This window comes from Equus asinus, chromosome 12 (genome assembly GCF_041296235.1).
Source record: "Equus asinus isolate D_3611 breed Donkey chromosome 12, EquAss-T2T_v2, whole genome shotgun sequence".
In the NCBI taxonomy this organism is placed as follows: domain Eukaryota; kingdom Metazoa; phylum Chordata; class Mammalia; order Perissodactyla; family Equidae; genus Equus; species Equus asinus.
In genome coordinates, this window is record NC_091801.1 from 17,173,342 (window position 1) to 17,199,256 (window position 25,915).

At 38.9% G+C, this 25,915-nt stretch overlaps 1 protein-coding gene across 2 annotated transcripts in view; it reads right to left on the reverse strand.

The window, feature by feature from the left end:
* Nucleotides 1-13,361: 13,361 nt before the first annotated feature.
* PREX2 (phosphatidylinositol-3,4,5-trisphosphate dependent Rac exchange factor 2) overlaps nucleotides 13,362-25,915 on the reverse strand; it is a 274,795-nt gene continuing 262,241 nt past the window's right edge. For both annotated transcript variants that reach the window (XM_014838489.3, XM_070481134.1), the window contains 3 exons: nucleotides 25,569-25,671; nucleotides 21,882-21,949; nucleotides 13,362-16,451 (listed from right to left, as the gene is read on the reverse strand). In XM_014838489.3, the coding sequence (XP_014693975.3) occupies nucleotides 16,406-16,451; nucleotides 21,882-21,949; nucleotides 25,569-25,671 (217 nt within the window). In that variant the 3' untranslated portion in view covers nucleotides 13,362-16,405. The remainder of the gene's footprint in view (nucleotides 16,452-21,881; nucleotides 21,950-25,568; nucleotides 25,672-25,915) is intronic.

A 25,915-nucleotide genomic window follows, 5' to 3' on the forward strand; every position in this document is an offset into this window, starting at 1 on the left:
TTGGAAGCAGAGGGTCTGGATTAAGAAGACCGGTTAGTACACCCATGTGCATAGCAGCACGTTCACAACAGCCAAAAAGGTGGAAGCAGCTGAAGCGTCCATCAACAGATGGATGAATAAGCAAAATGTAGCGTATACATACAATGGAGTATTATTCAGACTTAAAAAAGAAGGAAATTCTACCACAGGCTTCATCTTGAGGACATTGTGCTAAGTGAAATAAACCAGTCACAAAAAAGACAAATACTGCGTGATTCCACTTATATGAGGTGCTTAAGAGTAGTCCAATTCGTGGAGACAGACAACAGAATGGTGGTTGCCAGGGGCGGGGACGGGAGAATGAGGATCTAGTTTCATGGGTATAGAGTTACAAACTGAAGCTTACAAGATGAAAAGAATTCTGGACATCGGTTGCACAACCATGTGAATTACTAACCACCACTGAACTGTGCACCTAAAAGTGGTTAAGCTGCTAAATTTTATGCTATCTGTATCTTACCACAATTAAAGAAAAAAGTTTTTAAGAGACCAGTTATTAGACCCCTGTGAGCCTCAGTTGCTTTACCTGTAAAATGAAGACAACAGTGGATCTGTCCTAAGTTTGAAGTGAGAAGGAAACAGGATCATCCAGAATCTTCCACACAAACCGACTTGTCCGATCTACTCCTCACTTGCCTACTGGTCTCATTATCACAGCTGCGGTGGCTCTCGCTGCATCACCTCCATCAGCAGTTCTCTAGGATGCTGTCTCCTTACCGTGCTGTACCACGTTCAAAGCACTCACCACTCCGTGGAATTATTTTACCTGCTGGGCATTTACCCTTTCATTTGCTGTCTCCCTCCTGGGAGCAAGAATTTCTGTTCTAATTTATCGCGGCAGCCACAGAGCCTGGAACAATGTTGGTGCACAGTAGGTGCTAATAGGTACGATTTGAATAAATAAATTCTTTCTATTATGGTTATTGTCATTATTAGGTGACACTCAGATAATTTCCTTAGGCTGGAATATCCTAAAGGATAAAATAACCTGACGATAAAATTATCTGAAATGATTCCCAGGTCCAGCCCTTGCTGAATCAGAATCTCCAGGCAAATTCCCAGGAATCAGTATTTTTAAACAAGGCCCCTGGTGAACTGTGTACACCCGCAATGTGGTTACTGCACCAGCAAGCTTGCTGCAAATGTAGCCTCAGGCCCCCTCAGAGGCACTAAATCAGAATCTGTGTTTTAATAGGATTCCCAGGGGATTCATATGCACATTGAAGTTTCAGAAGCACTAGTTTAAGCTATATTCTCTCAGAGTTTGCAAACCTCGCGGATTACCAGAACTACTTAGTAAAACTGGAGTGAGGCCTGAGAAAAGGTGCATTTTTGTCTTCCGAGCGATTCTGATGGTGAGCCAGATTTAGTAGTCACTTGACTAAATCAGTAGTTGCCGCTTGACTCTTATTCTTCAGATACTGATTAGCCCACTCCATCACTTAAAAAGAGAACGAGCCCTTGTGCTCTTGGAAAGATGTCATCCAGTTCTACGCCCAAAGCTGTAAGCATATTATCAACAAACTAAGCAACCAACTAACTGAAAGTAACTACTGTAACCAGCACAGCCAGTCATGGATTCTGAAGGACAGTAGATGATGCTGGGGAACTTTGGTGGCCCCTAAGGAGGTGGCTTCCAGCAGTCAAAAATGAGAGTCTCTTCCCAGGACTGTGACAAAATGGTTTTGGGGGACAATCTGAACGTTCAATCGAGCTTTACTGTCAGTTTTCCAAATATTCTAAGAAGAAATTTACTCCTGCTCCCTCTCATACCCCATCCCCTTTTTTTTTTTTTTGAGGAAGATTAGCCCTGAGTTAACATCTGCTGCCAATCCTTTTGTTTTTGCTGAGGAAGACTGGCCCTGAGCTAACATCCGTGCCCAACTTCCTCTACTTTATATGTGGGACGCCTACCACAGCATGGCTTGCCAAGTGGTGCCGTGCCCGCACCTGGGATCTGAACTGGCAAACCCTGGGCCGCCGAAGCAGAAAGAGTGCACTTAACTGCTGCGCCACTGGGCCAGCCTCCCCCGCTCCCCATCCCTTTTTAAAAATAGGTTTTTTTATTATTCAGTAAAGTGGAGCAAACAGATCAGAAGATTGCCATTGAAAAGATATTATGTTACTCACAGTTCTCAAGAGGAGGGGGCACGCCATGTCACAGGGGTCACAGCGGGAGCACCAAGGTCAGTCAGGAGGCAGACGGAGAGGAAGGAGAATGGGCGTAAAGCCTTTATTGTGGTTTCTCTGCAGAAGAAAGAGGCAAGGTAGGGTAAGCTGGCTTAGGATTGGCTAGCCTGAATAATTTCAGCAGGCTCTGGGGCACAGGGCTGTCCCTAGTTGTCTGGTACCCAGCCCTGGACTGATTAGGGCAGGGGGATAGTGGCCCAAAGTGTGAGAGATAAAGGAGATGGTTGGGGTCTGGACTCTGGATTTTTTGGTTCGTGGTTCAAAAGCACACTAGCTGGTGAGTTATTTATTGTCTCAAGGAATTGGGTAACCCTGGGAGGGGCAGTCCCTCCAGGGTGGGCAAGGCCCGGTATACCAAAGCATCAGAAGACAGAAAATAAAAGACATGGTTAATACAACCCCTGGCCCCATCACACTCAGTTAGCCAGGAGCAGAAACATTCCTTTGGCCAACCATAGAATAACACCGCCTTATAGGCAGAAAATACTTCTCCTTACTTCTATCATACCCGTCCTGTCCAGCATGCCATTTTTCACCATCTCCATATTTAACATAATAATAATTATGATTTTGGAAATGGAGATGTCATTCAACTTTAACATTTCACACAACGTTACTCCCATGAGCACTGGCAGGATTTGCAGTCGAGGTCCCATGTTTTAAGTTTTCTCAAACAACTGATTTTGCTACTACCCAATTTGGGCTCGTCTGCTCACAACAAGACATGCCAATAGTCAGGAGGCAAGGTGGTAGGAGAGAGAGGACTTTATTCCAGCTTGCTAGCAAGAAGGAAGATGGATGATTCCTGTCCAAAAGACCCATCTCCCAGAATAAAGACTACAGGGCAGTTACATACGGGGCTATTCTCCAGGTGGAGGAGGCGCTGGTCCCTGGGTGGGGCAGACATCTGGTCCCAGTTCCTGATAGTCCTTTGTTTTACTGGATGTGCATCAGAGACTGGAGCAGCTGCCCTATACCCTGATCTTTCAGTTGCCATTGATGATGGCTGTCAGCATAGGCTCTCTGCCTGGGGGTCATCACATTCCTAAGGAACTCAAAAGAACAAAGTTATCATCTTAGAACAGCTGGGAGGGGCCACAAAATCTACAGAGCATGGCTGGGCTAGTTAGTCAGATGTCCTTTAAAGTTACAATATGGTTTCTTTTCTACAATATGGCTTCCCTTATGTCAACCTTGTCTGGAGCTGGTATCAATTTTTCTCAACCATTCCCTTAACTAATGTCAATGTAAAGGTTAATATAAGCTATTTCAGATAACTTTTCACTCTGCTTCTTTTCTAAAGGGGAATTTGGCATCATTTGTAGTTTGTCGCCCTGGGCTCAGGCATCTGATAACTCTGTTTGGTTTATGTCATAGACTTTGATTAAATGGTCCTGGGAAAAATGAAACTTAATCACAGTCCTTTCCCTTTTCTCCTCTGGTTGAGGAATAAAGTGACAGAAGGTTAAAGTCACTCCAAAAGATTCTTGAAACATATCCTTGAAGCTCAAGAAAAGTGACAGGCATTGCCTTTTACATTTCTTCATGATTTATAACGTCAGATGCGAAAACACTGTGTAATGGCTTTCCATCATCTTCTTTTACTCAGAATGGCATAACACACATTTCTTTCTGAATTTTGGTTTTAAAGTGGACGTTCAAGGCCACTGACATTTATTAACTTAGGCAGAGATTACTATCCTGGTAATAATCATCTAGTTCTTCTACTGCTGATCTTTTATTTTATCCCCAAAGCAGTGGTCAGAATTACATGCTCCATCCATTGTTTAGGTCTGAATTCAAAATAGTGTGCCACAGACCTTCTTTACTCTGTTTACTTTTTAAGAATAATTTCATTCTATGGACAACAATGTGTGCAATTTAAACATAAAAATCTGCATTGTTTAGATAACCATACTGACATTTCCAACTCTTGGAGGATGTCCGATTATAAAATATGAAGCTCATGTTTGGATCATCAATCTGCCTATGCAGTGGGACTCCCAAACCCCTTTTCCCCTGAAACATAGTCTCCACCAAGGTTAGGCTCACACTGGAAACTTACAAGTGAGTAATGCATCTCCCGCAGTCAAAGCCAAATAAAAGAAGCCCACGATATGTATATTTACATACCATTGCTGTGAAAAGCATTTTACCTAATAGCTACATGGGAAAAAAACTAAGCACTTTCATTCTTAATAGAGAAATCAATCTTCATTGATCCGTTGCCTACAAGCTAACATAACAAAATAGAAAAACAATTTTACACCATCTCCTACTCAAACTCCAGCTCCAGCTCTCTCTTTTCCTTTTCCATCAACTTTATAAGAAAAGTGATCTATATAGTTGCTTTGTTTTTCTCCTCTCTAGCTCAATATAGATAATCTACAATGAGCTTGTTTCTGGACCAAGTGTCTCTTTTAAAGATAACTACTTTCCTGTTCTAGTTTTAAAAGATCAGAAAATTCACAGAAGAGGAAATACACTGATAAACATGTCAAAGCAAGATAAAGCATGTAATTAGGTCTGGCACATGAATACTCTACTACTACTCTCTTAGCCATCTGGTGTTTATGCCTGCCCAGATTCCATTCCTTCTCTGGTAATATCATCCTGATTTTCTTTTGGGAATCCTCTGACAGCTCCCACTCTTAAACAAGAGATAGACAATGTAATCCTGGTTTTGCCAATGATAGTGCAGCACCTTGTGATTGGTTTAAGGGAAGTCATGGGACTCAGACTAGGCCAATCAGAAGCAATGCAGGAATTTTGCTGCAACTTTTGGGAAGTTCTCTTCCATTGAAGTTGGTAAACTGTGTGAAAGAAAACCTTAGTGAAACTGGTGGACAATTTGATATCATTAAGGGAGAGCTGGTCTGAGAAAGGGGCAAAAAAGAGGAAAGCAAAGTCAAGAGATAAAGAGAAGTTTCTGAGGACATAATTTTTTTTTTTTTTTGGTGAGGAAGATTTACCCTGAACTAACATCCGTGGCTGATCTTCCTCTTTTTTTTTTTTTGCTTGACGAATATTAGCCCTGAGCTAACATCTGTGCCAATCTTCCTCTACCTTTTGTATGTGGGATACTGCCACAGCATGGCTGATGAGGGGAATAGGTCCACACTCAGGCTCCGACGAACCCACAGACTGGGCTGCTGAAGTGGACTGCGTGGAACTTCAACCACTTAGCCATGGGCCAGCTCCTGAAGACATCATTTTAACCCTGGGGTCTGGTCCTGCCGGGAGATCCACCTACAGCATTTGACAGCTTTGCTTCATCCTTTTTATGTTTTGTTTTCATTGTTAAAGCCAGTCAGACTTTCTATCTATCACTTAGACTGAAAGAACTGGACTAATATGGATATCATCAAGTGTTGGTAAAGGTGCCAGGCAATGGGCATGCTGGTGGGATGGTTAATTGCTATAATTTTTTTGAAAAACATTTTTTTGATCTTACAAACAGCATGTAAAACCTTTGCAACTAAACACAAAGAAAATAAAAAAATAAAAGTAATTCAAGGGCTAAATATCCTTTCAAATTCTCATTCTATTTACAATCATGCAATCATTTGACAACTCCCTCTTGAGCTCCGTTTTCTTGACTTCCATAACCATCCAATTTCTTGAATCTCCTCCTAACCATTTCAAATATTTCTCTTTGATTTTATCCACAATCTTTTTTCTTTTGCTTAAATTGTAGTATCCCAGAATTTTATCCTCAATTCTCTAGTCTCCTAACTCCGTGTGCCCTTTGTGGGTGGCCATATTATTCACATACCTTTTCTAAATTTCCAGTCTCCATCTTTTACTTAAAATTCAGACAGTTTTTTCCATTGAACTATTGGCTACCACCATCTGGATGGCCTTAAATTCACTATGCTCCAAAGTATATATATTTTCTTTTCTCTCTAATCTGCAACTCATCGTGCCTTCCCTTACTACTGGGGCCAACTGTCCAAGTCAAAATCTTTGGTGACATCCTTGATTATTTTCTTTAATTTACTTCCCCACATCCTATGGATTAACAAATCTTGTTAATTTGCCTCCTAAATATTCCTCACATCTCTCGTCTCTATTCTCCTTGATACTCTTTTGTTAAGACTTCCATCACTTCTCCTTTAGACCAAGATTCTCAAACCCAAGTGTGCAAAAAGAAACATCTGGAAAGCTTATTAAAAATGGAATCCCTAAGCTTAATCTTTCAAGAGATTCTGATGAACTTGGTCTGAGATCCCACTCAGAGAAACCCTATCTTGACTGTCATAACAGGCTTCTAACCACACTGTCGTGAATGTAACCATTTTGATCATTTTATATGTTGACCTGCTTGAAGGCATCCAAAGGCTCCCCATTGCCCACAAGATAAACTACAAACTCCTTATTATGGCATACCCTGTGCTTTCAAATGGCAGCTAACCCCTCCAGTCCCATCTCTCTACTCCCCAGATAAGCCATCTGTCTGAAGAAAATGTCTCTGGAGAGGTCTTTCCTCCTCCTTGTAGCTTAGTTCAACCTCATAATAACACAGGGTTCTATTATCTAGTGAACATGATAGGGTGCTTGTAGGTGCCAGGCTCAGGGCTAAGTTCTTATCTACATTATCTCATTTAATTCATATCACAACCCTGTAAAGTAAGTGTATTATTATTATTACAGTTTTACAGCTCAGTGAATCTGCGGGTTATAGAAGTCACTTGCCCATGGTCACACAGCTATTAATTGCTGGAGTGGGCCTCTAAACCAGAGTACTAGACTACCCATCTGGTCACAGGCTTGCCACACCTCTGAAATATGAGCTCCTCAAGGGGGCCCAAAGGGCGGGCAGGGTACTCAACCCCAACACCAAGCTTTCACATGGGGCATTCAATTTGTGCAGTTGACTTTCTGAATGAATGAATGCTAGGAGGGAGAAAGAATAAAGAAGGAAATCATCATGTTTATTAGCCTCTATCTCAAAATGTGATTTCATTTTCAGGAATATATTTTCCTTACTAATAAAGCTACCTGTAAAACTGCCATTTTGAGAGGCATTTAAAACTCATTCTATATTTTTACTGAAAATTTTTTTGGGGGTGAGGAAAACTGGCCCTGAGCTAACATCTGTTGCCAGTCTTCCTCTATTTTGTTGCTGGGACACTGTCTCAGCATGGCTTCATGAGCAGTGCATAGGTCTGCACCCAGGACCTGAACCTGCAAATCCTGGGCCTCTGCAGCACAGCATGTGAACTTAACCACTATGCCACCTGGCTGGCCCCTTAACTGAAATTATTGTAGATTCATATGCAGCTAGTTATAAGAAATAATTTAGAGAAATCTTGTGTATCCTTTACCCAATGTTCCTGGAAAATAACATCTTGTAAAACTATAGTAGTTTCACAATCAGCATATCAACATTGACACTGTCAAGATAAAGAACATTCCATAACCAAAAGGATCACTCTTGTCGTCCTCGTACAGCCATAATGCCCTTCCCCCCGTCCACTGCTCTCTAATCTCTTCTCCATTTCTATAACTTTGCCATTTCAAGAATGCTATAGAAATGGAATCGTACAGTATGAAACCTTTTTAACTGTTTTTTTTCAGAGTTCTTTATATAGTCTCAGACACCAGTAATTTGTCAGATATGTAGTTTGTAACTATTTTCTCCCAGTCTGTAACTTGTCTTTTCACCATCTTCACATAGGTTTTAAAATAGAAAAAGTTTTAAATTTTGATAAGCTGTAATTTATCAACTTTTCCTTTTATGGATCATGGTTTTTGTGCCAAGTCCAAGAACTCTATCCAGCCCCAGATTCCAAAGATTTCCTTTTATATTTCTTTCTAAAAGTTTTGTAATCTTACATGTAAGTCCCTGATCCATTTTGAGTTAGTTTTTGCACGAGGTGTAATGTTGAGTTCAAGGATGATTTTTATGTGTGTGGAAGTCCCATCGTTCTAGCACCATTTGTTGAAATGACTATCCTTCCTCTATTGAACTACTTTTGCAACTTTGTCAAAAATGTGAATCTATAATTGTCTCAAAATAAATGTTTAAAATGTGAAAAAACCCTGTTCAGCGGTGATGAAAATGTTTTGGAACTAGACAGAGATGATGGTTGCACAACATTGGGTAGGTACTAAATGCCGGTGAATTGTATACTTTAAATTGGTTGATTTTATGTTACGTGAATTTTACTTTAATTAAAAAAAAGTGAAAACAAAGCTTATCCTAGCTAACTTTCCAACCAACATTTTATACAATTCAAATACGTTTTTCAAAGGCTGTGTATAAAAAGCTCTTTTTATATCATCATTGCGTCTATTCTTTTGTGTTTGGTTACAGTTTCCAGATCCTTCATTGCTAGTTAGGTAACAAACTAATGCGTAGCCTCCGAGGTAAACGTATTTAACAGAGAGCCAACATGTGGGCAACGCGAGCAGCAGCAGTTTTTAGTAGACCCAGTATTCTTGGCACTCAATCCCGGCGTGTCCTTAGTCATTCTTCGAGCATCATTCATATCCTCACTTGTCTTCATCCTTCTGAACTAAAATGCCCTAAACAGAACACTGCATTATATCATGTGGTGCTCACTGCCCTTTTCTCTGAGCACACAGCCCTGGAAGAACATATTTTATCACTTTTCTGGCAGGGAGTTCACGGGCCTCTCCTAAATGAAAGCAACACAGTGCGTCAAGGGCACAGAGTCTAAGAACTCTGTGACTTGCTGAATTTCTAGACAGTGTTGTACTGAAACTTCCTTCCATATAACCACTTTAATTAACAGGGAAGGGGCCCACATTTAGATCTGGAAAATTCCTGATCCCAAGGAATCTTGGAGATGACCTGACGGTTCATATTATCAAGACTTAGCTTCAAACACCCAGTGAGATATTTGCCTCCTGATCATGTTCAAATGGCCAACAAATGAAAGTCTCAAAGACTCCACATACAGCATATTTTTAAATATTCTTTGTGAGTCTTTTACTTTTAGGTCATCTAACTCAAGATACCCTGGGCATGATCACTGAGAATTACAAATTTGGTTCAGAAAACATGGCAAACTAGAGCCAAGTTTTGACGTGATAAAGTGTCCTCTACTCCACTATCTCCTCATACCACAGAGCTGGAATGATTAGAAAGGAGATATTTGCATTTCTCTATGGAATAAGCTCTTCCCGGCTCCTAACATCCTGAACCTAGATGAATTGGGAAACAATAAAAGTAACAATATCTCAACCTGCTTTTAATTCTAATCTTCTGTCACTGTTCATATGTCAGTATTTGTCATTTCCTCCTTTAAGCTTTCACAGCACCCCCATCAGGAAAGGCTGCGCCATCTCCTATTAACGTATTTACCTTTATTTCCCCCTTCGTGTTTTCATGAAATTTCCAAAATAGTTTTCTCATGTTGTGCTTTGCTGAATATGTGTATTCCAAGAAAATATTAACAAATATCTTCTAGTAAGTTTAGGAAACACGGCATACCATCTCTCTCCTCCAAGGTCATGATTTTCATAATTACATTAAAAGGTCAGAGAAATCCTACATTAAAGAAACCTGTTTAATTCTGTGTTTCTTGAACTTATTTTGACCACGAAATACTTTGTGTGTGTGTTTATGTTTGTGTGTATCTCACTGAACGGCATCTCTGCAACAGTGGGGCCTGGAGTGCTTTTCTAAAACAAACAGCCTTTGCTTGCGGATTCCATTTTCTTTGTGTTCCTGCATTAAATTTGCAATCTCAGAGTACACCAGCAATCTCCACAAAGTAAAATCTAGTTATCGATTTTTGTTTCCTCCAATGATTATTTCTTTTGACTTTTCAGAGGTAGCCTACACAATCGACAGCATACACATTTTTTAGTCCAAACTTCTTAGCCTGGCATTCAGAGACCAACAGCATCCAGACCCAACCTTCTTTTCTAGCCATATCTCTTTCTAATCTACAAATCTTAATCCTCTCTCCAGACTGTTCCACTCACCATCTCACCAAAGTATCTGTTGCATTTGCATCTCACTGCACTCATTCATGCTGTTCTCCCTAACATGGTTGCCATTCCCTTCTATTGCTTAATCTTAGGCATCCTGAAGGCTGACCTAGCCTTCTCTCATCATTTTTGTCTTTTCGTATCAGTGTCTTCCCCTTCTAGACTATAAATGCAATAAGGGCAAGAGTCATATATGTGTTTCTAAATACTAAATATCCAGCTTAGTTCAGTACCTGGTAAGTAATTCCTAGATGCCCAATAAAGAGATGTTGCACTGAATCTAAATTCTTTGAATTTCTCTAGTACACATTTCTCATTGCCTTGCCTCTCATTTTGTATTAGTGTGTATTGTCTTATGTAGGTAGTTACCATTTTGGTTTTTGTACTGTGTTAACCACCTATATATACCAAGTTCTTTAACTGCAAAGTTTGGGAATTATATGCATTTATAACACCCTCAGCAACTAGGACAGGGGCTTATACATAGCAACCATTGAATAAATCTTGATAGATTGCCTAGCTAATTCAGGGAACAGCACAAGTCCCATCTTTCTATCGAGCCTATGAATTCTTAAAGGGTGAAAAATCCATGTTTCATGGATTTTTGTCTCCCAAACAGGTGAGAACATGATATGAATTGGTTAAATTTAAACGGATAGAAACTGAAATGGTCATACTACATTTCACTTTATTATTATTGACATTTATGATACAATGTTACTATTATAGTCTTTTATGCAGCCAAAAATAAATGATATACATAATACACTTTGATCACTGTAAGCATACATAAAATACTGAGTGATTGAAACTATGTTACATGCATATTTACAAAGAAAAATAGCCTACTATAACAACACATTCAGCTGAAATTTGTCATTATATTTTGAATGTTATACAATGTTAAATATGGATAGATTCAAAGGAATTACTATTTATAGAACCAATTTGATATTTTATTATTTAAAATAATGAATACTATGTAAATGAATACTTATAAAAATATTTTTTAAGCAAAAAGCTATGTTCTACTTATTTTCTTTTTTGTACTTGGCAGTTACAAAAATATAGATTCATCTGGAACTCTAATAAATTTGCTTGAGGCATTAGATATTCAAATTTAAATGTATGTTTTCTAAAGCATTTTACCGACTTAGTATTCTTGACTTCATACTGTATATATACCTACATGGTATTAGAATAGGTTTGTATTACAAATAATGTCATTTCAAGTAAAAGATACAGGCAGTCAGTAACACAGAAGAGATATGTGAAGGTTGTCCAGCCAAACATATCTGACACACAAATGAAGCCCACCGGCCATGACTTGTACAAAGCGAATTCTCAAACACATTCGTTGAATGAATACACTAGTAGATGACATTTATTCTGTTATTTGCACCCCAAGCTAACTATCCAAAGATTTCTATTTCTAGGACAAATGTCACTTAAAAATTCAACAATTTTGTTCTTAATCAGCTACTTCTTCAGGATGGCAAAGCCAGGCAAATTGACTTGGGATCAAGTAGCAAACTAGTGGCAGTGATCCAAAGATGCACTACCAGGTATGCTTTCTGCATATTTAGACAGCTCTGATGTCCACAGAACAGACATCCAATATATTGAACAACTCCATTTTACATATCTTCATACAAAACAAGAAAAAAGAATCCAAGTAAGTTTTATAATGTATTTTCATAAAGACAAAAAGTAGGAAATATATATTTATAAATGTATATATAGATGTAGCTATCTATATCTTAGTAGACTTAGTAGATTTTAGATCTCTCTTCTCAGGGAGAGGGGCAAGCCATCCTGAGTGAAGCGGGCCACATGTCTATGTAACAACAGCTAGAGGATGCACAGCCATCCTTCCACAGTCTTCCTCGCATGTGCAACTTGGGGATATGAATGCTAAGAACACTGTTAAAGGCAAAGCTCTGAAGCAGGAAAATTTTTCTAAAACCAAAGACTCACCATAATAACTATTACGGGATGCTGCACCGAGGAAGACTGTGGCCACTACATATGACAGGAATTAGTCTGAGCTCATTCTTAGCCCAGACTCCTCTTGTAACTTTTCCCCGCTTATTGCCCTCCATGGAGGGTGAAACTTTTCTGAGGCCCATCCCTAAAACGACAAAAATTTGCCAGAAAACAGAATATTTTTCTTAATCAAAGTTTAGATCATCCTAAGCCATTTCAAAAGCTTTTGCTTTCATACTTAAGCAGGACAACTGACAATTCATTCAACAAACTGGTTAACATATATACATGTTAATAAAATGACTACTGTTGGCTTTGAGAAAGTAATTAAACTATAATTTACTACAATAATTCACTTAAAATAAGTTTTAAAAAATTAAACATAGGTTCTAAAAATTCAGAAGCAATTTAGTCATATACCAAAGGTTAGTTTCAATATTAGTAAATACCACTAGTGAAGAAAATCTAAAAACGACCTTTAAAGTAAAATGTAAAGTAAAATAAAGTTATTCATTTTAAATTGCAATATTATGTTTTTCAAAAATAAACTTGAATAAAAATATGCCTGCTAATCTGCGCTAAATCATGCTACAAAGGAAAAGATCTACAAAAACTAATAAAAAAAGTTTTAGTATTTTAAAGACACATGTATTATTTTTAAATACATAGAGTAACTAACTCTCAACTGAATGTTTCCAGTCAATAAATATTAATTTTGACTATAACACGTATGTGCCCAAAGGGTTGAAAACAGTTTTTTTTCTTAAATTAGTTAATATGCCCCTCAGGATTTGTTTACCCATTCATTTCCTTGGGTTTTACAGTCAGTGCCAAGGTCAACTTCATTTCATTCTGAATTTAACTAATACAAAATTTAAATTAATAGAATCAGAATCAATCTCAGTACAATGGCATATATCTTATAGTATCATGAGAAATAAACCTAATTTTAAATTGAACATTGTTGCTGCAAGAAAAATGGCCATTGAAGGCACTGGGAATCTGAGACATCGCAAAAATATGATTTAAGGAGACAGAAAATAATGTGAGACTTCTAGGATTGGGATATTGGTTCATAAAACAAAGCTTAGACTCTAAAATCAACATTACATATCCATTATAATGAAAACTAGTAGGGAATTTCTTTCTTTCTCTCTTCCTCTGTTTCTTCTTTCTTTCTTCCTTGTTAAATAGTAATGAAAGTAGATGTAAAATTCTTGTCTCCTCCCATTGCTCATACTTTTAATATTATATTAAATTTTGTAATATTTAATATTAGAAAACTTTATAAGATATAACGGAATGTTTAAGATGTATTGATTATGAATTACTAGTTAACGATTATTTTTGCATCAGGTCTCATGTTAAGAACCAAAATTTCTATGCACAACCTTCCCTTTTAGGTGGAGAGAGGCAGCTGTCCAAACCCAGAACGTGGAAGAACTGTTAGCAGGCTTCAGGAACATTTAAAGGTACACTGGTTGCAGAGGAGCATGTCAGCATTTAAGTAAACGCCATTCAAAAAACTCAAGGCCAGTTAAATGTCCAATGTCACACAGAGGTATGTTGTGGTACTGAAAAATTGTCTTCATCCATTCATTTATTAGACATTTTTTACTGTTATCATTGTTGTGGGATCATAGCCAAATTTTACGTGATGTACAATTCCAGACTTTCCAAACATATCTAAAACTGTTCTCTTCAATTATGAGGAATCTAATCTATATTTTTTTCAGATTGCAACGGCATTGGGTTACCTCAAAATGCATATCCAAAATGGTAAAATGTCCAGGAGATCCTACGATTCTCATATCTTAAAAAGATTTTACATATTTCCATTACATATTTTAAATATTTCCATTCAGTCTTTTTCTCAGTATAAGATGTATAATTTAACGGCAACAGATCCCACTTAACTCCAACTTTACTAACAAATAATTGGTAATATTACAATAGTTCTTATATTAACAATGAGAAGCAGCATAGTGTATTCAGGAGGCAGACTTCCTGGGTTCAAACAAATCCTGGTTCTGTCACTTGTCAGCTGTGGGGTCTTGGGCAAGTCACTGGGTTGTTCTTTGCTTCAGCTCTCCAACTGTAACATGGGGGTGATGAAAAGAGTACCACCCCACGTCGTTGTTATGAGGATCAGTGAGGCAAAAACAGCGAAGTACGGGTAACGTACTCAGAGGTAATGCCCGGCAACTAGAAACTACTTGAGTGTTAGCTACCATTCTTATCACAGTCAAAAATCACAGTGACTGCTGATAATGAGTCATTACTAACTTCTGAGCATTTAACAAATGCAGAGCACTCTGACAGATGATACACTTACACTGTTTAAGCCTTAAAACAATGTTAAGCACATCCTATTATATAGAGATTACATCCTTAAAAATATGCTAATCTGTGAATACTAAAATAGCAGATAATTTCCCCAACGAAACACAACAAAGTACAACTGAAATGTTTAGGCGACCCCTTCGTGCCTCTAATGAGGATGGACTGCTTCCAGGATGATGGCTAGGAAACAGTAATAACAATATGAAAAGTACTTGCTAGTTAATCAGTTTCCTTCATTCATTAGCCCTGCAGTAAATGTAGTCAAAGTTTCAGTACAGGAAAGTCACAATTTACTAATGTCATGGACCGTCAGGATCACTTGCTGATAACATCAAGAATATTAAATCTCTGAAAGTTAAGGATATACTTAATAGACGTACATTAAGGTCATATCTTCATTCAATTCAAAGTGTTCAACTTCTTCTTTGAAAATTCTGATGTTGGTCTTTATTTTTCATTCTACATATGGACTTATCACAAAAATCTTTGAGTGCTTCTGTGCCAAATAACAATTATTCCCTTGACCAGTACATAAACACCTCATACATATATAACATGGTATTTCTATTATTCAATACACAACTGCTAGTGATGAAGGTTTTTAATGACAATTTGAAAATCACTATCAAATTTCAGAAATTAAAATTTAATAATAGTTTGTATATACTTTAGTTATGAAAAGCATTTCACATACTAAATAAGTCTAAATCTGTATAATTATCACAACCATAGTAAGGGCATTTTAATTGTTTTGAAAATTATAGATTTAAAATCAGTATTACTGTATTTATGATGCTAAAAAACAATGTTATTTTATCAATGTAAAAATGATAAACATTACGTACACTTTAGAATGAAAACAGAATACACCTGTGCTTCCGTAAATTAAGGTCTGTAACAGTCTTTTTAAAGTTTAACAAATAAAGCTTTATTTTCATATCTTATACATTTACCTTGATAGAAAAATACTGAGCATGGTGTATTCTCTTAAGAGTCTGATATCTCATGTGAAAGCCTTGCTAAAACGAAGAGTTTTAGGTATCTTTCTAAGTTAAAGACTGAATTTTTAAATAGGCTTATTTTTCCCTCTTTCACCCTAGTCTCCTCTCCTGTCCCTCCCTGATCCCCTTCTCTCCGCACCCCCTGGCCACCCATGGCATAGAACCAGCATACATGGCCCAAGGAAGCCAGCCCATTTCAGAGACCAACGACAACACCGGCTCGCTGGGACTGTCTGTGAGCATAAAGGATATCTGGAAGCAGCTGGAAGAAGGTCTTGCTGGAGGCCTCAGTTAGCTCTCTTCTCTACTGGGAAATATGCCCTTAGGAGAAAGAGCAAAGGGTGCTCGTCACCTCCCACACAGAAACGACTTCCTCTGATGCAAGCGGGAGACTGAAAACCTACGGCACCCAGTTGACACTGTCTGTAACATTTTTGTAGGATGATCTGGAAAGGGCGGCCACGTTTCTTGAGTGACAGACTTCTTCAAATGGAAATAGCCATTATTACATGGTTACATTCGGAGACGATGAAAACAAACACCACAAAATAATTTTAATAAATGGGAGAAGAGGCACGATGGTTAACTTCATCTCTGATATTTTTTCTGTAATTTCCATGGATGAATTTTACTCTAAAAATGAACAGTTCATGTCAAAACAGAGAGAGATCAGTTTGCAAAGTGGAGCTGTCTGCATGAAGTCCTACCCATTTCCACCACAAATATCTAAGTACAAGCTGAACGTTTGTTATTTACACGATGGGGAAAGATTTAGAGAAAAAATGCATTCCTTTATCGTGGGTGGAGAAGATTCGCCAGCGTGTCCTTTGTCTAGCCCAGTGCTCAGAGCTTCTGCTTGTCTGGATCCTTGGGATTTCTCTTCATTCTTCTCCAGCCGCGGGAGGTGGCTCACACAGCTTGTACAGCCTAGAAAAGGCAAGGGAAAGAGTGACAGTGGTCCAGCGTATTGACATTACCTGAGATGTTTCTATTTTTATAAAAAAATACATTGACAACAATTTCCTTGTTTGAGAGTCATGATCGTATTGCCTATTTCCCTAAAAACTGCATATGAATTAGCGAACTCCAAAATTTCCTTTCTATTATTTAGAAAACACCATTGTCTCTTTGCACATCTGGATGACTATCGATTAACAAATGCTGCCAATTTTACACCAGCTGCTTCTGCTTCAGTGCTGCCAACCCCAGCTGTTCACCTTACTGGTAGCAAAATTGATTTTCCGAATTCTAGGATACGATATTATTATGATAATTACCATCACGTCTATCATGATTATATTGTAGCCAGATAGTACCTATCTCAAAGGGGTGTACTTATTTGCTGACCAGTTTTAGAAATTTGCTTCATTTTGTACCACCCCACTGGTGCAGGCAGTTGCTTAGGGATAGGCTGACGTGGCAGAGTCCTGTGGCCTGAATATGAAAGGCACAATTTGCTGGTGTTTCCTAAGGAAGATCCACCCAGCTCTGCCCATCCCCTACTCACCAGTCAATAGAATCAGGTGGAGACTCAAGTGGGTCAAAAAATCCATTTGAACTAGTGAACTAGAGCCTGGAGATGCTCCCTCATTACATCCCAGGTCTACTTGTTTGAGACCATGTGGCACTGAGGCAAAGCTCGGGGGACCAAACTAAGATTACACAAACTCTAGGGCTCCACATTCTCTGAAATGGTTGAACCCTAATTCCAGAACCAAAGTGAAGAGGGACATAACAGACGTAACAGCAACGGCACAGGGATACCCATGATTTAAGGCATAGCCTGAGCATGTATCAGCTGACCTAAAGTGGCTGGCGGTTGGACTATGCCTGTCATCCTCAGAAGGGCCCATGGCCATGCCGGGCAGACTTCAGAGCTTAGTCTGATGATCTGAAAATATAAGGTGCAGATTTCAACTTTGCTCCTTTTTAAAAGCACTCCACACCTAGTGGCAGCTGTGGGAATTCACTCCCTTTTACACCTAAAATTGAACACACTTTAAATGACTTGTTGACAAATTCAGCAAATTATGAGTTTCCTCTCCCTTCAACATTTAATCTCATGCTAATTCTAAATCGAAGAAGCAAGAATGAGAAAGATTCAATATTGTGTTGGAAACCTGGTTAACAAAATGGACTTTCCTGGTCTGGAAACACATAGAAGAAGTTATTGCCTCGGGAGGTTTGCAAAATGCATTTCAAGTCTGAAAGGTGGTTAATACTCTGCATGTCGGCTCCATGGAAGAAAATGAATCCTGAAATAAGGACATCTCACATCAGAAAAGCATATTTCATTCTTCCCGGAGAAAAGAATACATTAAATTGAGCTGGTCTACTTCAAAGCTGCTTTTGCAGCTGAAGGGTATAGCGTTGTTTCAAATTGCATTCCCAGAGCTGGAATAATGGAAGGCTTGGCAAGTTCTCTTCCTCTTTAGTTTCTATCCTCTTACTTCCCTGACAGTGCTGCCAAACGAGTGAAAAGCACAGTGGCCCTACTCAGGGCGAACAGACAGTAAGCTGGGTGGCAAATGCCTCACCCTGTGAGATCTGAGCCATCACAAACCATTACCTTCCACTGCACCTAATGTAACTAATGCCACTGGGCAGAGGAGTCTCTGAAATGTCTGCCTTGCAAATTGGTGAAAAGGCTGCTCCCTGTGACCACCTAATGAAGTAATAGCTCTGTGCACTGTGGAGCTGGGCAGACTCAGCTTCAGTGAGGCTTCCTGGAAGGGACTCGGGGTTATTTGAGTTCAGACACATTTGTAATGGAAATTGCGGGGCTTTGGGAATTTACAATGGGCAGAGGAAGTTTGGAAGTAAAATGGAACAGGTAAGAGCTGGACTTTCGCTCTGCACCGAGGCATTTGGTTTTTGGCAGCTAAATTCTTAGGTAACAGGAGGCCTTAGTTGGCCCAACGTTTTGGGGCCCTTGCTGTATTCTCACTCCACGCACACCCACCAGTGGCCCTGCCTGAAAAAGGTTTGTTTCTGGCTCCAGTTTCTCCTTGTCCTGTCTGGGCTCAGGCGGCCATCTTGGAGCTGGTATTTCCAGCCCAAATCCAAATGGGCAGAGAGCAGAACTTTCCAACTTCAGTCTACAGATTACACCCTTCATCGTTCTGTCCCAGGTAATTCTGCCCATCTCCTAGATGAGAAATTGTCTCAGAGGATAGAGGACCTGACTAAACAAGGTCACACAGCAGGACCTGGGTCTCAAAACCTTGTTTTCACTTTTAGCCACTATAGCATGCTGCCTCCCAATTACACAAAGAAAATCAAGCTTTTACACACAACAGTTTCTGGATTTTGTAATGGAAGAGAAAATAAGACCAGTGTGCCACTACATCTGGGATGTAATATTTGGTTCTTGATGAAGATATGACTATTGTTTTGAAGAGCCAATGTATGAAGTTAGGAGGAAGAATGGTGTTTGTACTGCTCACAAAGAAACTCCACATGGATGGTCCATTGAGCCTTAGTCGTGATATTACCACGTTGAGTTCATCATCTTTTCCCTACCCATGTTCTTTTTCCTGTATCTGCTATCTCCATGACTAGAACCATACACCCCTTGTCACCCAAGCCAAAGATCAGGTGATCATCCTAGCATCTTCCTTTTCCCTAACCTCCTTCAACCAATTGGTGTCCAAAGACTACAAATTCTGTCTTCTAAATATGTCTCTAATCCATTCTCTCATCCTCATCTTCAATACTACAATAATCTCCTTTCGAACTCCTGCCTTCAGTCTTAGCTGTCCTCAGATGGATCCTCCTAAGCTTTCCAGAGAGAGATTCTAGAATTTAAATCCTCCTGATGGTGAGATTGTTTCTTAATGCTTCCCTTGTCCTCAGGTGAAAATGAAAACTCTTCAATATTTTGTATGTCTCCTCCTGATCCAGCCCCTGCCTGCATCTCTGGCCTCACTTTGCATCTTCCTTAAATCACATTCAACCATCAGTCATAGGGATCTAGCTGTGGTTCTCAGAATGCGACGGGTTCTCTGGGTGTTGGTGCCGTTCCATCAGCTCCACCGGACACCTATGACCATGCTGACTGGCCAGGAATACTCTGGAACCTCCCCTCTCCATCCTGCAGCTGAGTTACGTGCCTCTTCCTTGTGTTCTCAATAGGCAATCTCTGCCTGCTTCTGTCCCAGTTCTTACACGCCATCTACCGTTTTCATTTTACGCAATGGTCACTCTACGGCACCTCACTGACTGGTGGGAGTGCCTATGTCTTTATCTCTAGTTTTTAATAATGCACCTGCCATCCACAAACATAGCAGCAATTCAATACATGCTTGCTGAGTGAATTTAAAAAAATGAAAGAAAGTGACAGGAAAACTATGATAGAGATTGTTTGGGGATTTGAACCAAATATTATCTCAGCAAACCTTATCTCCATGAAGACCTTTCCAGAAACATTACCCCCGATTTGCCTATGGACGGCCTCGCCTTGAGAGCTAAATGGGTTCTTCAATTTGCTGTCTTTGGGGCAGGAATCTTGGTTTCCACGCTGGTCCTCAGCACTCTCCTGCACTTTCCTCAGAGAGCTTCTCACATCTGACCTTTTCTTACAGATAGGTTTTCTCTAACTGAAAGCTCCTTGACGGCCGGAACTATTCGATCTCATGTTGATGTTCTCATGGGACATAGCAGAGCGCTTTGCGCTTCTTAAGTTCTCAATAAATATTTGTAGACTAAGTGTAAGACTAGATAAAAAATAAAATTTAGACATTACTCCAGATTTCTCTCTCAGGGCTATTATTCTCTTGTAAAAACTGTCAACTTTACAGCTGGCACATTTTATTGTGTTCCATTTCAAGCGTTTTAAAACATAACCCAATAAAGAAAAAAGAGAGTTTATCAGTTTCTTTTCTTGTATTCAGCTTGCACTTTGGTTTATTGATCAGGATGCTGAAGTCTTATCGTAACCCCACTGTTTATTAGTGTTTATAAGCTCTAGCCAAGACGACCTTCATGAGCCATTATCTTGTTTTCTTATTGGAACTTTAACACTTCACTGGGTCTATTATCCAAATATACCATGTCTGCTCAAGGTGCCAGAGAGAGAATGCCGACGTGAAAGGATTCTTTAGCAACAGAAAGTCTTAGATTCTGATCCAATCAACTATGAAAGATAACATTAACAAGACTTCAGGATTAAATAGAGTTAGGAGTCCGCACTAAAAATAAATGCAATTAGGACATGAGTGCTCCATCCATTTTCAGGGAGAAAATATATTTTCCCTTTTGAAAGTCCTTTCACTGCCCACATAGTTTTCCAGAAAGAAATATAACTTCATAAATGCTCCAGTCATCACTCTGACTCCGGTAACTGCTTGTAAATAGAAACAGAGAATATCTTGTCTGTGACAGTGCTTGGAGGAATTTGCTTTTTCTTAAAATGAAAATGTATAAAAACAATCAAATGTAAAAGGAATTGTTTAGCTTTGCCCTACTTCAAGATAGATGAGTGCCTACCCTAACGTCATCAGGGAAATCAAATTAATGACATTTCTTTGATGGCTGTTCCCATGTTCATTTATTTTAAAGTTGTAGTAGAGACCTTTCTTATGATGATGTATGAACTTTGAATATTTGGTACAATAACAAACAAAAAACTCACTCATTGATTTATTCATTGACATGTTCTTGAAATCAGTTCAGATATTCAATGTCTGCACTATGTAGGCACTACGATGAGCAAAATAAAATCAAAAAACATTCCTTGCCTCCAGAAAATTCATATTTAGGTTGGGCAAAGAGATACGTAACAATATATTGCAACACAATATGATAAGGGCTATAATATCAATATTCAGGATGCTAAGGGAGCACAAAGAAGAAGGAAACTCAGCCAAGACTTCTGGGGGAAAATGACATGTAAGTTGGGTTTTGTGGTTAAATAGGAGTTTTTCATACAGACACAGTTGAGAAAGGCAATCATGCCAGAGGGAACAGCATGTACAATCATAAAAGTATAAATGAAAATGGCATTTTCGTAGTTTGGCACAGTTGGAATACAGATTTTAGTAGTACCTATGTGGACTTTTGTTTTTGAATTCAACCATGTTTTTGAATTATTCTACTGTAAAATGGAAATAATGTCAAGACTTCCATCTCTACCTGCTCCCTCTAAGTGTGCTTCACCTAAATTCCATTTAATTCTGAGATCATTTATGTCTAATCACATTCAGCCACAGAGTGTTTACAAGGCCAAGGCCAATTTCCATCATTACAGTCAGTACTATCCTGGGCATATCCTGGAGCTGTTGCATTAGCTGTGAGTGACATTGCCCGGGACATGGCGGCAAGTGCTTTGGAAAAGAGCAGATCTGGGGAGTCCCTTACCTCGGAGCAGACTGTGGGGTCCGGTCTCTGACTCCCAAATTCTTTGCTGTGTTCTGAACTCTTGCTCCCTGAAAGAATTAAGGAAAATCACTTTAAGCTCTACATTGTATTAGTAATTATTTAACATCCTACTAACATTTGAGTGTAGAATATTTATTCCAACTATTTAACATCAAGAGAGACTGGATGAGGAGAAAGAGAGAAATTGCATCTGAGCATTTTCAAAATTAATCCTTTTTTTTTTTTTTGCTGAGGAAGAGTTGCCCTGAGCTAAGATGTGTTGCCAATTTTCCTCTTTTTGCTTAAAGAATATTAGCTCTGAACTAACATCTGTGCCAATCTTCCTCTATTTAGTATGTGGGTTGCCACCATAGTGTGGCTGCCAATGAGTGGTGTAGGTCCAGGCCTGGGAACCAAACCCAGGCCAATCTTAACCACTAGGCCACAGGACCAGCCCCCTCAAAAATTAATGCTTTTAAGAATCAAAATACATTGATATATTGTTTCAAAGGATTGATATTTATTTCAATAGCCATATAAATCATTCAAAATAAGTTTAAATAACAGCTCCCTGTTCACTATCTTATCTACGTCTTTATTTCCTAGAAGCAATGAACACTTAAGACGCTGAAAATAGGAAATGAGCAGGTTATAAACATTTGTTCTGTGTCCATAGTTTTGTAGAACAGAAATCACATTCTATCGTACTCACGTGCCTGTTTTGTCCTAAGCTGAATAGTATTATCAAGATATCATAGTATTTATCAAGAAAATGTTTTCTTAAAAGTACTAAAGCAATTTCTGGACACTACATGAGCATGTGGATCTCTGAAATGAAAGAATTCTGCCTCAAAGTTTCTAGGACAAGGACAATGTATTTGAGCAATGAAAAAGTCTTTGCAGACTGTCAACTTCATGAATGAAGCTATAACCATTGTTCTGATCATGGGGATTAGTTACTACACAGAACCAAACACCAGGGTTTGGGACTGAGAATAGAAGAAGGAGGTGGTTTGAAAGACTCTGAAGCTCTCTCTCCTGCTACCAAATTCTGACCCACAGCAAGGGAAGAAAGAAAAGGAGAAAAGGAAAAAAAAAAAAAAAAAAAGGAGTATTTTCTCAAGATGGACCAAATAAAGAAAAGGGGTGGGGTGGTAAAAAGACAGATGGGATGGAATGTAGGAATTGCAATTAAGCAGTTAAAAGACTTCTTTATTTTGAAGTAATTTCAGACTTCGAGAAAAGTTGTGAAAGCAGAACAGAGTTCACACACTTTACCCAGTATATCAACTCCCTCTCACATCAACCCTTCGCTTGACCAGAGAATGATGATCAAAACCAGGAAACCAATTCTAATTGAAAATCAACAATTCTAATCAATTGCACTTAGAAGTAAGAACAAGAAATCATGCTGAAAAGCTGCTTCTTCCTGAAAAAGAAACTGAAGATCTTAGAAAATATTATTCATTATCCTGGCAAATATTCTAATCATTTGGTCTCTGGAAAGCTGAGTCTAAACGGTTGAAAGACAAAAAGGACAGAAGAGTTAGGTCTCTGATTCACACATGTGTTCTAACTACTCAGATCCCAAGTGGGTAAGAGTTGACTTGCAGACTAGACCCCAGCCCTTAGTCCCATCGCCTGTAACTCCTGACACCGGAAAGAGGATTGGCAATAGAACGAATATTTCAAGTCTTTCCTGGGCACCAGTCTACTCCAATTTCTCTAAAGAGAGATCCCCAGGCTCTATGATCCTTCACAAAGAAGGTGGAAGTCAGTTCTTTGTCTCTCAGAACCAACTGGAGATGTCACAACTTGGAACAGAGAAACAAGCAACAAAGGAAGGAAGCTGCATATTCTAAATGTACTTATTTAAAAAAAAAACTGTGAGGAAGGAGTGAGAAATACTGAAAAATAGTGCAGTTTAGAAATTAACTAGGATTTCCCAAGGAACTTCATAACTTTTAAGTCTTTTAAAATTATATTTTATAAATATATAATAATCCCTATTAATAATATATGTAAATATATGTATATTATATTTTAAAGAGGTTTGCATCACTTAAGTCATTAAGGCCTACATCATATTGTTTTTACTTTTCCTCTCTCTCTTTTATCTATCTCCCTTTTCAGTTGTAAGAAGTTAAAGGTTTTGATTATTCAAATCCATATACTAAGAATATACATGTAGCCAACTCATAATTTCTGCCTTAGTTGATTATTCTGCAGAGGGTTAATATCAGTCTCTTAGTCTTGCCATAAACCATCGTTTTGAGATGGTTCCTCCAAGTCTGACTGCAAACTTACTCAAATAGAAACAGAGCAAAACAGAAAGCTTAGTTTCTCTCTGTATGTTTTAGCACACAAATCCCATCCCTGGTGTGGATAATCACAAGTTTACTTTGATCTACTTTTTAAAACCAAATTTGTATATCCACCCAAAAAATTCTTCCAAAACCTGCTGGCATTTGCATCTGTATTTACCCTTTCCAGCTGAACCACAGTGTGTCATGTGCTTCTCCTGGATCTAACCTTTACTTAGCAAATCCCTCTTGAACCTTGGGAGATCTTGGTTTTCAATTTTCAGCTTTGGGGTTCCCAACCCAAAGCATCAATGTACATGCATTCATTGTACCTTATCTCTGCTTTGCAGACGCCAAGCCGGTGCTGGCCTCACCCGGACTGCTTCCATGGATTTTTTTTTTTGTGGTTTTGGTTGACATTCTGTAGTGTAATCTTGGGAGGAAACCTACAGGGATTTTTATGTTTGCCTAAGAGTTAGAATCTAAGTCTTTAGTAAATAAAGTAGTCATAACTATAAAAGTAGATCCTAAAAATTAAGTCACTCACTATCCTTGGGCAATGCAAACCAAGTCAGCAAGTAGAGAGATTTGTTAAATCAATTTTCTGTGGTAGCCCTGAGAAAATGTGGCAGAATAAAATATCAAATTGATGTTTTCCAAATTCTTTTGTCTTTTTACTAAGTTGTGTCTTTTCTACTAGATTAAGCACCTTTTCCTAATATTCAGTAAACTGGAGGTTAGTGCATTTTTCCTGTTACCTTCTTAAAGAATTTTAAGGGTTAAAAACCAAACTATCACACTTAAACAATCATTGGGTTATTGTATCGAAAGTTCATTCTCTTTATAAGACAGTATGTTCTCACCCATAAGTACTTCAGTGACCTACAGGCAGTCCAAAGGCTGTTATTCATCCTCTGAAGGAAAATTTGAAGTATGTTCTTTATCTTCAGAATAATGTATAAACTGCTTAGCACTTAGTGGAATTCCCTTTGAGATCTCTAGAAGCAGGGAGGGCCCTCAATTCTTTCCTCTTCTTCCTTGTCCCCACTCCCTCCACAATCTATTCCCCAAGCCTTATAAGATCACCTGCCATCACAGAAAATACCACGCGTCCTTTCATCTGGTCCTTCACAGCAGCCCCAATCCACTCCCTTCAGGTTCTCTCTTAGACATCCCTTTTTCCAGGTTGGCTGAGTTTCTTGGAGAACCTCATACAGACTGCACTGTTTTCTTCCTTGGGAGTGTTTCTTGTTCACACTTACCCTCTGAATCTGGACAAGTGCCCGTCACATCCAGGTACCTGTCAGACACCTCATAAGTGACCAAAGGAACCTTCAAATCCAGGTCCTGTCAAACAACTCCCTGAAACATGTGTGACACTTACCTGCTTCCGCATCACATCTGTGGCCTGCATGATGTAGCGAGGGGGCAGGCCATGGCTTCTGGCCAGGATGATGGCCTGTTCCAGCGTCACACTCAGGGTGCACCTGCGTGCAAAGACAAGGGCATGTCAAATCCCACGGGTTCTTGGTATGCACTTCAAGACAGTTTCGGTTACGAATGAAGGGAAGCAGAATATGCCACTGCAAAATCTCCCTCCTCCGAGAGTTGCTCATTTCTTTGGGTATCTCCCAGGTATCCATGAGGTACACATGTGAATAAACTTCGGTTTGTTTTTTTCATGTTAATCTGTATTTCACTACAGGGCTCTCAGCTCAGAACTCAGAAGGG